Genomic DNA, 18,303 nt, shown 5'->3' with positions numbered 1-18,303 from the left:
CTGAATTGGAGCCTCTCGCTCTTAGGATAGGCTTCAACTAAGATAAATATATCAGATATAAATTTACTACTGCTATCTTCCTTCTTCAGACAGCCTTCTGTCTTCCTGAAGATGCCTTCTGGACTCCTCCTTTTGCTACTCCAAATTGGCAGTTGCTGTTTTAACAGCTAAAAAAACGGAGCATCAAGTAGCAAAAGAAGTTGTGCCACGTAGGGTCAAAGTACCAGCTATTGCTAGAGATACTAGCAAATGAATGCCTGAACAAGCTGAGCAGTGCCGACTCACAGATTAGGAACCAATCTACTGGACTGGTGCAGGACCTTTGCACATGCTGTCCCATCTGCCTAGCTGACTGCCTAACAGATAGCTGACTCTCATCAGGTTTCACCTTACATTTTACCCCCTTAGAAAGAATTGCCCTTATCACCATTATTCTCTCTCAGCAACTGGTTTGTTTCCTTCATAACATTTATCATGATACTGATATGTAATTACTTGTTTGTATGTTTTCTCATTTTATATCTGTGTCTACCACCAGACTATAAATGTCATGAGAGCAGAAATCATGTCTCTCCTGATCACTGTTCTAATTCCAGAGACTAGCATAGCATCTGGCCCACAACAGGCACTAATAAACAGCCAGTCTTCAAAGTAGTAAACCTGACTTTCCTTGGAGGAGGAAAGATTTCATATACCTAGAGTGGGAAGCAATATGCTACAATGGAAATGATACATCTTGGGAACCACACATAATTAGAATCTCAGCTCCAACTGCTCACCTAACTAAATGATCTCTGACAACCTATTTCATATCCTGAAGCCCCAATTTTCTCATCTTAAAATGACAATGATACATCCCTTACATAGTCACTCTGGTTCTCTAGTATACTGTAGATATTCGTTAAGTGACAGTTACCAGCACTTCTTAGAATGATCATATCTTTCTACCCACTAAGAGGTCTTAAATGAGTGAGTTTGTAACAGAAAAAAGTCATCAACACTGCAATGTCAAAAATACTATATTTATAAAGGTAAGCTGTATTTTCAAATCTTTTGTATAATGTATGCTTTCTTTCAATAAGACTATAGAACGTTCAAACCTTAAATAGATGTTTAGAGAGGAATAAATCCATGATTAGATATTTTTTTCATACCATCAGGTACTAATTACATTGAAATACATAATGCTCTTTTTCAAACCCTGCTGTTAAAATTCACCAGAAATTTTTAAATACATAAAAACAGAAAATATAAACATAATATTTTACTGTGTTTTGTTCTTAAATTAAAAATTTAGTAACAGTAAAAGGATAAAAGTCATACTAGCAAAAACTGAGGTCTTGGGGACACCATTTTCCATTTCCAGAAGGAAAATTTTCACAAGTCGCTTGCCACAGATTAAAAGTTGGAATGTTTTTATTAAAGTTAAATAGCAAGTACACAAAAATACATATGAATAAAATAATTCACACATAAAGATACTGACATAAATCCTTTTTTTCCTGTTCGAATGTAATTTTTGCCTTGCTGCTGAATAATCACAGCCCTTCCTTACTGGAATGATTGGTTTACCTTTAACTCCACAGGGCTTAAACTATCAGACTTTTAAGAAGCATTGATGGGTTTTGACGATTTAACCTGCTGAGCTCACAGCACCCAAGGGAGGGTCTTGGTTGCAAGTTTTATTTCTGATGCAGCTGACCACTAATTCTGACTCCATAGATAATGGATTTCCGTAACAGCCACCCACAGGTTAACACTTTGAGTAGTACCCATAATATTGCTTTAATTAAGTTAATACATAAAGGTCACAGTTTGGTAGAAAGTTATATTAAATTTGGCAGTGCTTATAATAACAAAAAAAGAAACTATGTATGTTCATCTGTACAGTAACTCTACAAGTTTGTCTATAGATACAGTCCAGTTTGCTCATGGATTTATACTGCATTTCAATTCATTTTCTAAAAGGAAGTCAATTTATTAGTTCCATTTCCCCCAAAATTAACCATGCTGGGCACAGAATGGGTCCACCTGGCACAAAAAGACCACCCACTAGAGCAAAGGAGATTTCTACCAACACCAAGCCCACATCCTGATTTTGGAGCATTCTGATGGTGGAAAAGATCAATGCTTTGATTTGTCTGGTGTCTAATGATTAGTTTCATGTGTTAAATACTAATGCATTTCTGAAATGAAATTATTTTTCATCTTGAAAAATAGATACACAAAATTTGTTTTTGAATCCAAATCTTTATATAGTAGAAAATAAGCCAAAGAGTATTTACAACAAATACACAAAAAGGCAAAGCAAACAAATTTTTAAATAAACCTGAAATTAAAGGTTCACTCTAAAGTGTTTTTTAAAAAAATACAAAATTGTATTTTAATACACAAATCACAAAGTCAACAGTGTTGATACATTCTTCTATTTGTATTATGTAGTATCAGGTAATTTGAGGTTATTTTACTGAAAAGCAAAGAATGATAGCTGAATTTATACATACTGAATTCAGCAATAATTGTATTTTTTAAATACACAACCTGACAGGCACTATGGTAGATAATAATGAATCAGCATGGGAGCCATTTAATATACTTCTTGATTAACTCATTGCCTGTCCAGTTCGCACAGACACGCTCACATGTCATAATCGTCATAATTCCCATCATCTCCACTGCTAACACTCAAGTTCCTTGATTAGTGCACAACTCCCAGACGAGCCATTGCTAATGCTAAATAATTCTCTTCAGCCTCCTGCTACTATTCTGCAGGATCTCCAATTAAATATAATGTCCCTGATGAGCCATATTAATGTGAACAAATTCCTACCAGGAATCCTATCCCATTCCATTTTACCCAAAACTGTAGAGAAAGTAATTTAGTCAAACCAAAGACAATCAAAACGTTTTAAATTGATACAGTGTAATGTTTCTGAAAAATGTTTTTTCCAAAGACAATAAAAGCAAAATGTCTAACATCTTAAATGCTTTCTTCTCCTGATTAATTTGTTCTTCACTGAAACTATAGTGTTTTAAATATGCATAGGTAGATATATCATATTCTTAATCCTAAAAGTTTACTGAAAGCTAAGTTTTATGAGAAAAGTGAGCAAGTTTTAAAGCAAGAATGCCATTTAAAAATCCTTTAATTACCCAATTACCAGAACTCCAATGTCTATAATTACATTAATGAAACCAATTTCTTCCTTCCCATTAAATGTAGTATTATAGTCGTGGTCAGAGGCTTTGCCATGGAACTTTATGTTGCTGCTAAGAAAACTTCATCTTAACAATGACAACTTTAAGTATTTTTTGCAAGAATGAATTAATGATCCTACAGATTTTCTACTGCAGTCTAAAAGACTAGGAAGAGTTCTAACCTAATTAAGAACAACTGGGAAACAGAGACCAATGATGACCATCACCTTAAAATATTCTGTACTAGTAAAAGCAATTTAAGAAAATGTAATTTAAATATACCATCTCAACTACACACATATATATAATAAAGGTCACCTGATTTGTCAGTTATCACCCCCCAAAAGTTTTACAAACCTGATTCTAGTCATTTATTCCTATTTGAGGATTAATAATTACATTAGCTGTAAATAAGTCCATTAACAGATTTTGTAAAATAATTTTTTAAAAATTAAGAATTTTAACTCCTTTCCAAATAGAGAGAGGTTGAAAAATATCCTGAAATCATGGAAATGTAAAAAAGTAAATGCTTGCAGTTTTTACCCTTCAACTCTATGTATAGCTAGGATAAAACTGAAGATATTCTAATAAAGCTATAAATAGATAAATATAAAGATATAAAATAAAAATAAAAATTTTAAAGATACAAAATAAAGATATTCTAACAACTCCATGAAATTTTTATAAGGTTTTCCCTAAGGTCTTTTATACTTTAGCCTACATTAATGTATTCCATCTCCATTTACCTGATCATTACCCTCCAGTTTGTCCAGCTGGAACCAACATACACTAATTACATAGACATCACGAGGTCCTATTTGTCCTCAATACCTCCCCAGACAGCAGGGAAATATTATTAAGGGTAGGCATACTAAAGGATGATTCTCCCCATCTTACTGCCAATCATCCCAGAGTGCTTTCACAGGAAACCCCACTCAATCTCATTACTGAATCCTAAGAGTAAGACTACAATACTCACCAGGAATCATACTTTAAACAGCAGGCTGCCTGGCCAAGATGTGAGTCACAATGACTACTTTCCTCATCTTAGGTGTTAGTGTTAATGCAGTAAATATCAGGTATTTCTCATTTAAATCTAATATTACTGTACACAGACAAAGCAACAAAATATTGATAAGTTAGATTTTAGGAGTCTAGATAGGAAATACAGTCAAAGGCTGAAGTACAGAATCATTTAATTCCTTTTTTTTTCTAAATCAAAACCCTAGCTTTAGTGGTCTGAAACAAATATAACAATATTTTGTTATTTCTTATGAAAAACACTAGTCTTTTTACTTAAAAACACACATATGTACATCAAGTAAGTTACTGTAAAAGTAAATAAAGTTCTCAAACATGCATTTTGAAAAGTACAAATACAACAATCTCATAATTCTCAAATTCTGTTCCTACTATTCACCAAACTAATGAAGACCCATCTTCCCAGTTAAAAAGTCCTAGTCATGAAAACCATCAAATATTTCTCATTCCTCATATTTCTTAACTTCTCTAGGACTATCCAAATTCACAGTACATTGGTGGCATACAACCCTAGAATCCACCTCTCCTACCTTCTAAATCAATATATTATAAGTTCCTCTTAAACCAATTAAGAAAATCTCCCACATCAGTCCTCTGCCTAAAATCTAATGAATTTATTCCAGAGACCTGTCTCTTCAAGCTCCAAAATTTTATGGAATGGTCCAAATTATTCTTACTTTATTAGATATTAGAAGACATTTTAACATCTTTTAATATAGTCCCCTCTTCAATTTTACTCAGAATTTTCCAAGTCATTCTTGCATATTTATTCCTTCGTCAATTCCACCCAAAATTACACTGTTATACTTATTATGATTTAATAGAAAATGTAGATTAATTTAGACATAACTAGTATTTACAATATTATTTCCCTATATAACAAGTCCTCATATAAATCCTACAAATTCATTTTAAATTCATATCATAAAAAGTGTTTTCTTTCCACTACCTCCATGAAGTTAAATTTTTTTTTAAGATTTATTTTCTACCTTATTGATATTTGGGAAAGTTACAGATTTCTTTATATTTATTTTTTACCTATCATAGACTTTTCATATTGTTTCTAATGAGTTACTCGGTTGCCTGTATAACTAGAAACTCAACACAATCCTATTATTTCTGCCTTTTCTGTCAACCATTTCATAACTCTTACCCAACTGCATTATCAAGCACTTCAAGAATGCTATTACATACTAGTGATAGTAAATGTATCAGTCTCCATCCTGACTTTCATGAGAATGCTTCCTACGAGGTACATCCTTTTTATTACAGGAAGGCAGTATTCATCTAATCCTGTTTTACTAAGAATTTTATAAGGAGAAGACAGTGAATTTCTTTTAAATGACATTTAGGCTTCTAACAAGATGATCATATAGTTTTCTTCCAGTAACCTATATACGCCATTAAATTCATAATGTCTTATACTGAACCACATTGAAATGTCATGAATACATTCTGCATGGCTGCAGCATATTATTTAAATAAATTTTATTTTATTTCCTGTTACTTAAGATTCTTCTATCAATATATAACAGCCATTATAATTTTTGCTTACTGTCTTTGTGCAGGTTTTGATTTCTGAATTATTATGCTGGCTTCAAGAAAGAAATAAAATCTATTTTTCTTTCTCTAAGTCTAGAGCAGTTTAAATAGTGTCAAAATTTCTTGCTGCCTAAAAATTGCAAAGAATTCTTGTGCGAATCTCTAGGCCTGGACACTCTACTCCATTCTTTACATAATAACTTAAGAGTCCCTTAGTCAATGATTTCTTAACTTATTCAGGCTCTTTCATGCGCAGAGTTGCAGGCCTACACATACTTAATTGTCACCAATTTTGTAAACTGAGCAAAACAAATAACTACTTAACATTTTTTAAAGCTTTTAAAAGCATGTTAAAGCCCACTTTCAATAATAGATAAAACAAACAGAATACCTGCCAGGAAACTGGTGACTTAAATATCCCTATAAACCAACAGTCCTAAAAGACATCCATAAAACACTCCACCCAACAACAGCAAATAGACATTCTTCTTAAGTCCACAGGGAACATTCTTCAGGATAGATCACACATTAGTCCATAAAACAAACAAAAAGAAATGTAAAAGGATAGAAATAATGGAAAACATGTTCTCTGACCAAAACATGTTCTCTGACCAAAATAGAAGGAATTTAGAAATCAGTAATAGAAACTTGGAGAATTCATAAATATGTGGAATTAAACAACATGCTTCTAAATAACAAGTCAGTAAAGAAGAAATCACATGGGAAGCCAGAAAATACTTTCAGAAATGAAAATAAAAATATAACATGCCAAAACATGGGATGCAGCTATAACAGAGAAAAATGTAGAGCTAAACACTTTAAGTAAAAAGAATGCAAATCAATAACCTAATCTTACACCTTAAGAAATTAATTTTTAAAAGAGCAAACTAAACCCAGAACAAACAAGCAGAATATAAAGACTAGAATAAATATAAATGAAGTAGAGAATATAAAAAGAGAATAATCAATAAGACCAAAAGTTGATTTTTTGAAAAGGTCAATGAAACTGAAAACTTTTAGCTAAAATGACCAAGAAAAACAAGTAAAAACTCAAAAACTAAAACCAGGAATGAAAGAGATATCACTACTGCCATTACAGAAATAAAACTGCTAAGGAAATACTATAAACAAGCATAGAACAATAAACTAGATAACTTAAGATGAAATGGACAAATTCCTAGAAATACACACACTATAGACAGTAACTCAAGAACAGAAAATCTGATTAAAGCTATAATAAGAATTAATAATCAAAAAACTACCCACAGAGAAAAGCCCAGATCCAGACGGCTTCACTGGTGAATGCTACTAAACATTTAAGGAATAATTAATACCAATTCTTCACAAACTCTTTCAAAACAATAGAAGATGAGGGAAGATTTCCCAACTTACAGTATGAGCCCAGGATCACTTTGAAACCAAAAACAAAGACATCAGATGAAAAGAAAACTACAGACCAATATTTCTTATAAATATGGATGAAAAATTATGTACAAACACCTGCAAACTGAATCCAGCAACATAACAAAGGGCTAAATACCATGACCAAGTGTGACTTATCTCAGGAACAGCAAGGGACCTCATCAACCTAATAATCGGAATTTTTTTTTTAAATTCCAGAGCCTAAACCAAGCTTAATTATGGAATACTAAATATTTTCCCCCTAAATTGAGGAACAAAAAAGGATGCCTACTCTCACCACTTCTATTCAATATCGTTCTGAAAGTTAAAGCCTGGGAAATTAGGCAAGAATATGAAATAAAAAGCATCCAGATAGAAAAGAAGTAAAACTGTACTTAATACATGACATGATCTTCTAGACAGAATGCCAAGGAATTTATTTTTAAAAACTATTAGAACTAATAAACAAGTTCAGCAGGGTTGTGGGACACAAAAATCACTCTACAAAAATCAACTGTAGTTCTACGCACCTGCATCTAACAATAAAAATTAAAATTAAGAAATTACAATTCTAACAGCATCAAAACTACTACTACTTAGGAATATAACAAAGTAAGTGCAAAACTTCTACTCTGAGAACTACAAAACGTGTTGAACTACTTACGTAGAACATCAAATGGAGTATCTATGCTTATGTACAGGAGGACTTAAAAATGTTGAGATACAGATACTTTTCAAATCGAACTACAGATACAACACAATCCCTATCAAAATCCCAGCAGGATACAGTTTTCTACTAGGACTGCCTTCCCCTCATAAACGATTCTCCACAAATCTTTCCCAGGAATAATAAAAGCCTGAAGAATGACACAAAAAAAGATAATTCATGACTTGATAAGAGGCTTAATTCCTATTTTGCTCTCTCTTGCCCTGACCATTTCCCACTGGAGTACTCTGCACTGCTTGTTGACTCTGGCCGGCCTCACCCTCTGGATGCAGTGGCACTAATCTCATCAATGCATGTGAACTGTTTTCCTGGGTAAAGTCTGACTTTCAGACTGCTCTTAATCAGTCTTTCTTCTCAAAGAAAGCGAGAACCTCCTCAACAGAGAAGAAGATATCATACTATTTTAAAACAATCTAACAATAAACAAACAAGACAGATAACCTGCAAACCCTCCCGAGAAGCACCTAAAATCCTAGATTACATATAACAAACTTCCTCTGAATGAACAATTTGGTTTACAAGCAACTACTAGTAATCCCTAAGGATCAAAAACAAAGAGGAAGCCAAAAGCCAGACAGTATCCACTAGAGCTCATGCCACCATTCTTGGGGATCTGAATAACCAGAGAACTGAGTTTTTACTCTCAGAGAAAGGAACTATGTATGAGCTTAAGATCAGAAGGAAAACTCCCTACATAAGGCCTCGCTGCTCAAAGATCACGTCCTCAGTGAAGGGGTGGGGAGGGAGCACTAATCTACTAAGCAGGGAGAAGACAAATACTTATTATCAGTTGTGGTTTAATATAAAGGAAGAAGTCTCCTCCGGAAATGAGAAATCATGGGCCTCTTTAACAGAGGGAAGGAGGGGTGTGTTTGTGTGTATGTGTGTAGTTTCATCTTGTTTTCTCCTCCATCCTCAAAATTCAACAACCATCATGCTACTAATACAAAAATTAGCCCCAGATCAGAGATACCCGGGACGGCCTGGTAGCATATGGCAAATACTCAACAGAGCTAAATCTACTACCCAAACCATGCAGGGTTCAACAATAAGATACCAAATATGAGGTCATAAGCCAAAAGCTACCAACAGGAAGAAACAATCTATTGCCAGGAAGAAGCAGAAATAGAAATAAATACATAGAAACTTGAAGTAATATAACAAAATGATAGAACCTTTAATATAAGTATGCTGAAGATAAGACATGAAAGGACTCAAATACATAAGAAACAAAACAAAACACAGGCAGATTCAAAAAGGAGGAGTAGACCCAACAGATTCCTCAACAGACAGCAAAGATGACAAACACAACCAAAGTAATTATTGCGTCAGGCAATTTTCATCGGTGAATGCAAAAATATTAAATAAGAGGTTATGGTAGGACAAAATATTCATGTGGATTCAAAGATTTACCCCTCCAAAATTTTTTTAAATGAGGAATATTACTCATCTATAAAAGAGAATGAAATAATGCCATTTGCAGTAACATGGACGGACCTAGAGATAATCATAGTAAAGTAAAGTAACTCAAAGACATATGATACCACTTTTATATGGAATCTAAAAAAGTGAGACAAATGCACTTACAGAACAGAAACAGACTCACAGACAGAGAAAACTTATGGTGACCAAAGGGAAAAGGGGGAAGAGGTGGGGGTAGGAAGGATGAATTAGGAGTTTGGGATCAACAGATACACACTATGATATATAAAATATACAACAAAGACCTACTGCATAGCACAGAGAACTACAGCTAATATCTTGTAATAATCTATAATGGAAAATAATCTGAAAGAGAATATGAATATATATATTATATATATAACTGAATCACTGTGCTGTACACCTGAAACTAACACTTTGTAAATCTATTATATTTAAATTTAAAAAGAGGGAAAAAATGCACCATTTTAATAGAGAGGACCAATTGAAGAAAACTGCGTAAGCACCTTTAAAAGCCAACTTTTTCTTATTCAACATTGATTGTTCACAAGTTAGTTGGCTTCCTTTCTTTGTGTGACTTATCATTTAATAGCTATAGTAACGGTTAGCCTTTTCCCCCTACTTTACTGTTTAAAAATTAGTTGTTTTTAACATAAAATTAATAGTTTGCACAATCAACAGTTGCAGTATTTTCCTGCTTTAATATTTACATTTCAATTTATGGCATTAACATAGGAATATTAGGTATTTTACTCCAAGTTGTATTTAAAGTGCTTTTCCTCTTAAAAATAAATACTGAAACATTTACAATACATCTAAATAGCATGCCTTGTTCATAATACCAAGACTGTAAAGCTGATTAGATAGGACAGTAACTTTTGTGATCACACGTTAAAGAAACAAAATGTGCTGTTAGAGGAATTCACTTTTTTGTCTTTCTTGAGCTGAAACAAAAACCAAATACATCTCACGCTAGTGCTAAAGCTTAAATCAAATTTTGAACATTCTAACCATTATTATTACCCTGGTTTTACTTACAGAATCTTGCTAGAAATGGATTTAATGGAAGTCATATTAAGAGGAAATTCTGAGCACAAATTGCTTCCCATTGTAGGGCCTGGCAAATCTTATTCTAAATTATATATTATCATCTCTGGTATACTCACTTTTACTTTCAGCCAAAAGGGGCTAAAAGTCTTTAAAATATAACAGCTATCATCTCTGCTTTAGGAAGGATAAATGACAAAGACTTAAAACTCAGACCAACTCTTCTGAAACCACTTTTGCCAAAGTCTGGAAAGTGACAGTCTACCTCTAGATCAAAATACAAAGCTAGAAATGTAAAAATAAGAAAAGTTCGTCATGCTATCGGGGCAACTTACAGAAGTAGATTATTCTATAATACCAACATTGAAATATAAGTAAAAAGGAAAAAATTGAGATTTAAGTAACTCTGGAATATCCATGCCAACAGTCAACTCCATGAGAACACAGCACAGAGAACACTCACAAAAAGGTAAGTGAAAAGGTTACTGCCAGATTTGAAATAAAAACAGTGATTTTCCATAATTCAAACATTTTTCTCCCTCAATTTATCTATGAATGAAAACACGGCCTGAGCTAATACACCAAAATTAAACACAAGATGAGAAGAGTGAAGTTTAAATCTACTACCAGCTTGATGGAGATACAAATTTCCTTCTGGAGGATTTTACTGTTGATAAATGTCTTAGCTTACCAATCAAAAAAAGACATTAAAATATAGTTTTTTCACTATTTCATGAATATTTTGTGAGGAATATAAACTACTAAGATATCACAGTTAAAACAAATTATTAGTAAGAAGCCAGAAACCAATACTCAAAAAAATAAAAAAAGTATATATGCAAAACAAGTTTTCTTTATTTGCTTGATTTAATTGCTTTTAAGTAAAAAAGAAGTATTTTAAATACTAAATATTTTAAATCCTGTCATATAAACTAGATAAGATACTTAACCTTTATTTGGGGGAAATTAGAATAGCTTGCAATTGTCTCCATTTTGTTTTTAAAAAAGAAAGAGTCACAGTAAGACAAAATGAACAACAAATTTCTAGGTAAAATTTTAAAACCACAGAAATTGAAAATTCTTTACATTGAACTATTATATGATAAAAGGTGACATTACCAATAGGTTTTGTTATCAAAAGTAGCATGAAAGAATGAAAAACAGTAACATATTAAAGTGTGACTACTTATATTTCATTCCATAAAGTCCCAATAATTTACATACTTTTCCTATGGGATTCATTCACTCATTCATAGTTTATTACTGCTTAAAAATGTCTGCTGTGCTTAAAAACTCCCCATAAAATTATGTATCATTCACTGCTTTATGCTATACCCTCTTTTGTTCATGTCCAATTAGTATTAGCCTATCTTTCCTTTACCAAATTTCAGCTGAACTTGGTAAAACATTTAGGAAGGTTAAACAATTTTAGCATCCCCTTAGTGACACTGGCATTATGCTGTGAGGAAATGTGCTCTCATAAGGCAGCATTGCATAAACATTTCATTAATCTTTGAATCTAACTTTCTCATGCTTTGTCTAAATGTCCTTGGTGACCAGAATCAGTCTACCGAATTTTTATTCTATGTTAGGCTTTTAAAACTTTGAAAATAAAACACTTAAGACATACATTGAAGATACTATGATGCTCCCATTTTGCTTAATATAAGAGTGAGCAATTAAGTTTTTTTTTAATTGTGTAACTTTTCAGGCCAAGGAAAAAAACCAACATCTTTCACTTTTTTTCTGTTTGACCCAAAATAAGGTACTGATTCAAATAAAGCAAATATACTTACAGAACTAGCATCAACATCACTGTGGATGGCAACCGTCTTAATGCCCATCTTCTTGCAAGTTTTAATTACCTACATTAAAATACATTAATGATACCTATTAAGAGTAATTCATATTTAAAGAGGTTTAAAAATAGTAAAACTCACAAAGTAAAATGGAAAATAAGATTAAAATTCCACTCACTCTGCATGCAATTTCTCCTCTATTAGCAACAAGAATTTTATCAAAAGTCTAAAAAGAGAAAAAAACACATAAGAAATTGTTACATTCAAAAAAAAAAGAAAAGAAAAGAAACTGTTACTCTCACTTTGGGACCAGAAAAGACCCAGTTTTTCCACAGCTAACATTGGGCATGATCCTAATAAACATTACTTCCTACAGTAGTATTAAATATGATACATATGTTCATTTACAACCAGGCTGCTACTGAACTCATCTACCAGATGAAGATCTGGCCCTATAATCATTCTGTTAAAGCATCAATTGACTAGGTTCAATAATTTATAAGTGAACTGAATTCTCTTGCCAAAAGATAATCTTCAAATGATACTTCAGCATACCAAAAAAAGTAGACAAAACTGTTTACAATTTACTTGATAATTCATTTTCTAAATTCAGGGAAATCTACGTGTTATGAATAGTCTGTCAAACAGAAATTTGATATAATTTATATGCCATCTCTTTGGGGTTGGGGCATAGTATTAAAATAATATTTTCAATAACTCAGAGCAGATACTATCCAAAGAGTCCCAGACCAAGCAGATTATGCTACTTGAGTACACTGTTAAGTTTGAAAACCACCAAATTTTGAAGCAGCTGAGGCCACAAAATTGAACAAGTTGTTCTATTCTGTGTAGGGCTAGAGATCTAAATTCTAAGCCAAACTGCCACTACTGACCACTATTTGATGCTAAGCAAATCAAACTCTACAGGTCCTGATTTCCATATGTATAAACTGGAAGTATTCTACTGGGAAATTATTTAATAAGGTCTTCTTCCTACTCTAAAACTGTCCAGACTAATCCTTTTAAAGAAATGCACACACACAGTTATAAGTAATTTGCATGCAATACATTTCAGTACACAATGATTTCTGGGTTAGTGAATTGTCCCAAGTTAAATACAACTTAAAGTTTTAGCGATATTTCTAAAAGAAAAGTTAAAGTTATATATGATTTTTAAAGTATTTGTATATAACTTAAAGCAATTTTTAAGTTGAAGTACACCCAATTTACAAAGTTGTGTTAATTTCTGGTGTATAGCATAATGATTCATTTACACACATATATTCCTTTTCATATTATTTTTCATTATAGGCCATTACAAGGTATTGAATATAGTTCCCTGTGCTATACAGTAGGACCTTGTTGTTTATCTATTTTATATATAGTAGTACCTACAAATCCCAAACTCCCAGTTTATCCCTCCCCACCCCCTTTCCCCACAGGTAACCATAGTTTGTTTTCTGTCTGTAAGCTTGTCTTCGTTTTGTAAATAAGTTCATTTGTGCCTTTTCTTTTTTTAAGATTTCACATGTAAGTGATATCATATGGCAATTTTCTTTCTCTTTCTGTCTTACTTCACTCAGAATGATGATCTCCAGGTCCATCCATGTCGCTGCAAATGCATTATTTTATTCTTTTTTATGGCTGAGTAGTATTCTGACATAAATATATATATATATATATATATATACACACACATACATATATATATATATACCACAATTTCTTTATCCAGTCACCTGTCAAATGGACATTTGGACACTTAGGTTGTTTCCATGTCTTGGCTATTGTAAATAGTGCTGCTATGAACACTGGGGTGCAAGTATCTTTCTGAATTAGAATTTCTTCCAGATATGTGCCCAGGAGTGGGATTGTTGGATCATGGGGTAAGTCAGTTTTTTAAGGGATCTCCATACTGTTTTCCATAACAGCTGCACCAAACTACCTTCCCACCAACACTGTAGGAGGATTTGCTTTTCTCCACATGCTCTCCTATTTGCAGCAATATTTTAACCTGACAGGGAGTCACAGAATCTTAGGATTGGAAAAGGCCTTCAAAGTCTTGTTTTAACCTTTGTATCATACATGGCTTAGGCCAACAAACTGGGACAAGCCTCTGCCTTAAAAACTGATAAATTCCTAATATGACTCCTGAGTCACTCTGAGCCTTGAGCAGATAGGCCCTTATAATATCCTAATCTCACCTCAGGCCTGAGACTATAAAATCATCTCCTTTTCTATACCCAAATGTTCATAGTAAACCCTTGTTAATCAGTAAGCATACACTAAGAAAAAATTGTTCATGGTTCCTTGAGCTGCAGAAGACCTAAACAAGCAATTCTCCAAAGAAGACATACAAATGGCCAATAGGCACATGAAAAAATGCTCAATACCGCTAATCAACAGAGAAATGCAAATCAAAACTACAATGAAGTATCACTTCACACCAGTCAGAATGGCCATTATTGAAAAGTCCACAAATAATAAATGCTGAAGAGGCTGTGGAGAATACACTGTTGGTGGGAATGTAGTTTGGTGCAGCCATTATGGAAAACAGTATGGAGATTCCTCAAAAGACTAAAAACAGACTTACCATATGATTTAGCAACCCTACTCCTGGGCATATATCCAAAGGGAACCTTAATTCAAAAATATACATGTACCCCAATGTTCATAGCAGCACTATTTACAATAGCCAAGACATGGAAACAACCTAAATGTCCATGACAGATGACTGGATTAAAAAGTTGTGGTATATTCATTCAATGGAATACTACTTGGGCATAAAAAATAACATAATGCCATCTGCAACAACATGGATGGATCTGGAGGTTGTCATTCTAAATGAAGTAAGCCAGAAAGAGAAAGAAAAATACCATATGATATCACTTATATGTGGAATCTAAAAAAAAAAAAAGACAAACAAACTTATTTACAAAACATGAACAGACTCAGAGACAGAAAACCAACTTATGATTACCAAGGGGGTAAGGGGGTGGGAAGGGATAAATTGGAAGTTTGAGGTTTGCAGATACTAATATATATAAAATAGATAAACAAGTTCATACTGTATAAAACAGGGAAGTATATTCAATATTTTGTGGGAACTTAATGGTGAGAAATAATATGAAAACAAATATATGTATGTTCCTATATGACTGAAGTATCATGCTGTACATCAGAAACTGATACAACATTGTAAACCGACTATACTTCTATAAAATATATATATATACCAAAAATTTCTTTAACAAATATGTATTACCAAAAATCAGATCTACCTGCACTTAAGACAGTAATAATAAACAAGCCATTCTGAATGGCTACAAGGATCCCTTCAAGTGGAAAGATCCAATTAAATGGAGCCCTCAAGAAAAGAGTGAGGCTACCAACTTGGCCTGAATATGCACCTGGACTACCAATAGGTGCCAAGAAGTACTGCAGATTTTTTCATGACTGTAGATATCACACAGTTTCTCCACGATCTCCTTAGACAAAGGCACAGCAAAGGAGATGGCAAAGACAGCCAGCAGCAGATTTGATTTCAAATGTTTACAAAAAAATATATACCTGCTTAGTGGATTCCAAAGGGAGGACTCTCTTTAAATGTCCAAAACCAAAGTAGTTACATGCACTTTTATTTATTTTCAATAATTTCCTACTCTGGAACATGGCCTCCTAAATAAATGCTAGCTAACCACTAATACTGACTACCTAACATGTGCAGAAATGTACATGCACACATGCACCCCAAGACATGCCATATATGTGGAAATTTTTATATTAAACTAAAGATTTCATAGCGGAGAATTTATCATAGCTAATTCATCAGGACCTGTGCCATCCAATAAAGTAATCACTAGCTACATGAGGCTACTGAGCACTTCAAATGTGGACAATCAAAGTGAGATATGCAGAAGTGTAAATTAAACACTGGATTTAGAAACCATCGTACAAATTTTAAGTATCTCATTGCGACTTTTCATATTGATAATATGTTGAAATAACATTCTAGATACTGAGTTAAAATATTAAAATAATTTAACTTGTTTCTTTTTATTTTTAATATGGCTATTAGAAAATATAAAATTACATATGCCCTGCAGTTGTGTCCACATTATACTTCTATTGAACTGCAATGATATAGACCCTTTCCTTCTCCAAGCCTCCAGATTCTTTTAAGTAGTTTTGTATACTTCAACAGATAATTTAGAAGCCTATTTCATTCTCAAATAATCATCCATATTAGTTCTACTTTCATGACATACAATTTGAACAACCTCTTCTCAACCAGAACTCTTCTGCCTTCTTTGATGCCTTCATTGTCACCAAATCATGTTCCATCTCCAATCACCACTTCTAGTCCCTTTATTTCTCCTATTACAAGCCTCAAAGATTATCATATAACAAAATTTTAACTGAAGTTCCCTTGTCCCAAAATGTGCAATACACATAATTGCCTTCAGTCAAAATTAGTCATACAAATATTAAGTAAATAGAAAAAAATCAATAGTTTAATTAAGATCTCTTAACCACCCAGTCTAAGAGAGAATGTTGTATTAGTTATTCTGCTGAAAACAAAGGAAACACATTGTAAATTTACTGAACTTGTAGTAGAGATACAAGAACAACATTAAAGACTCAGGCTGAGGTCCACAATGAAAAAGAGGAACAAAGACTGAGCACCTATAAAACTATGAAGTAGAGCAATAAATAATTACACAGCATCAATAAAATTTAATCTGCCCAGTGAACACAATATGGAGACAAGAAAGTAAAACCATTATAAGTTAGCCATTAAAAGCATTTTTTAAATACTTACTTTTTCATTAGAATCATATCCTGCTGAACAAAGACTACGAGACACCAGTAAGTGCTGTCTTGAATAATGTGGAACATGCTACAAAAAAATAAAAGTGAAATAAATTACAGACACTTGAATGAGCTTTAAAATTATTTTTCAAGGTAATTCTTCCAGTATGCTTCTAGCTACAGTATTTCATCAATCAATATATGTAGTTCTAAGCAGTTCTAATTATGACATAATTATAGAAGGTAAATTACAACTAAATACATCCTTCTGCCACATATGAGAAACCAAAAGCATTGAAACAATCTTCAGAAAAGTATAATAAGAGTCAATGGGTCACAATGTTCATAGCAGCACTATTTACAACAGCCAAGACAAGGAAGCAACCTAAATGTCCAACAACCAATGAATGGATAAAGAAAATGGGGGGGGGGTGTATATAATGGCATATTACTCAGCCATAAAAAAGAATGAAATAATGCCACTTACAGCAACATGGATGGACCTACAGAGTATTATAATAAGTGAAGTCAGACAAAGACAAGTATCATATGATACCATTTATATGTGGAATCTAAAAAAATGGCACAAATAAACTTATTTACAAAACAGAAACAGACTCAAAAACACAGAAAACAAACTTACGGTCATGAAAGGGGGAAGAGGGAAATTGGATAAATTAGATTAGCAGTTTGGGGTTAACAGATACACACTACTATACATAAAACAGATAAACAAGGACCTACTGTATGGCACAGGGAACTATATTCAATATCTTGTCATAACCTATAACGGAAAAGAATCTGAAAAAGAATAGACATACGTATGTGGGTGTATAACTGAATCACTTTGCTGTACACCTGAAACTAACATTGTAACTTCAAAAAACAGAGGCAATGTGTCAAATAAAATTTGAAGAAAGGTCTTTCTGTTCATGCAAACTGATATGGCAGGATCAGAATGCCACACACCACATAGAACTTTGTATAACATAAAACAAGAGTAAACAGCATACCAGCTTCCTATCAATTTTATAAAATGAAACAAAACAGTTTATATCTTTACAAATTCTCCCTAATGTCATATGGCACATAATGGTCTGTTGCAGGAACAGTCAACACATCCTTTTACAGAAGGCAAAATCATACACGTGTCTTTAATCACTAACAAATAAAGGGCATAACTGATTCCTGATGGCAAAAACCAAATGTGAGTCTTTCAGAGACAAAACATAATCTGGGATAGGCATTTTAGGTATTCTAATTAGCTTTGGAGAGTGAGAATAAAGTGATGTT

The 18,303-nt window shown here is 32.9% G+C and overlaps 1 protein-coding gene across 7 annotated transcripts in view; it reads right to left on the bottom strand.

Moving 5' to 3' along the window:
* PCCA (propionyl-CoA carboxylase subunit alpha) overlaps window positions 1–18,303 on the bottom strand; it is a 377,947-nt gene that overhangs the window by 305,116 nt on the left and 54,528 nt on the right. For all 7 annotated transcript variants that reach the window (XM_072976495.1, XM_072976496.1, XM_072976497.1 and 4 more), the window contains 3 exons: window positions 17,021–17,098; window positions 12,377–12,424; window positions 12,196–12,264 (listed from right to left, as the gene is read on the bottom strand). In XM_072976495.1, coding sequence (XP_072832596.1) covers window positions 12,196–12,243 — 48 coding nt within the window. In that variant the 5' untranslated portion in view covers window positions 12,244–12,264; window positions 12,377–12,424; window positions 17,021–17,098. The remainder of the gene's footprint in view (window positions 1–12,195; window positions 12,265–12,376; window positions 12,425–17,020; window positions 17,099–18,303) is intronic.

Source organism: Vicugna pacos, chromosome 14 (genome assembly GCF_048564905.1).
Source record: "Vicugna pacos chromosome 14, VicPac4, whole genome shotgun sequence".
NCBI lineage: Eukaryota > Metazoa > Chordata > Mammalia > Artiodactyla > Camelidae > Vicugna > Vicugna pacos.
The sequence above is the reverse complement of the archived record's forward strand: the minus strand, read 5'-3'. Positions and strand labels throughout refer to the sequence as shown.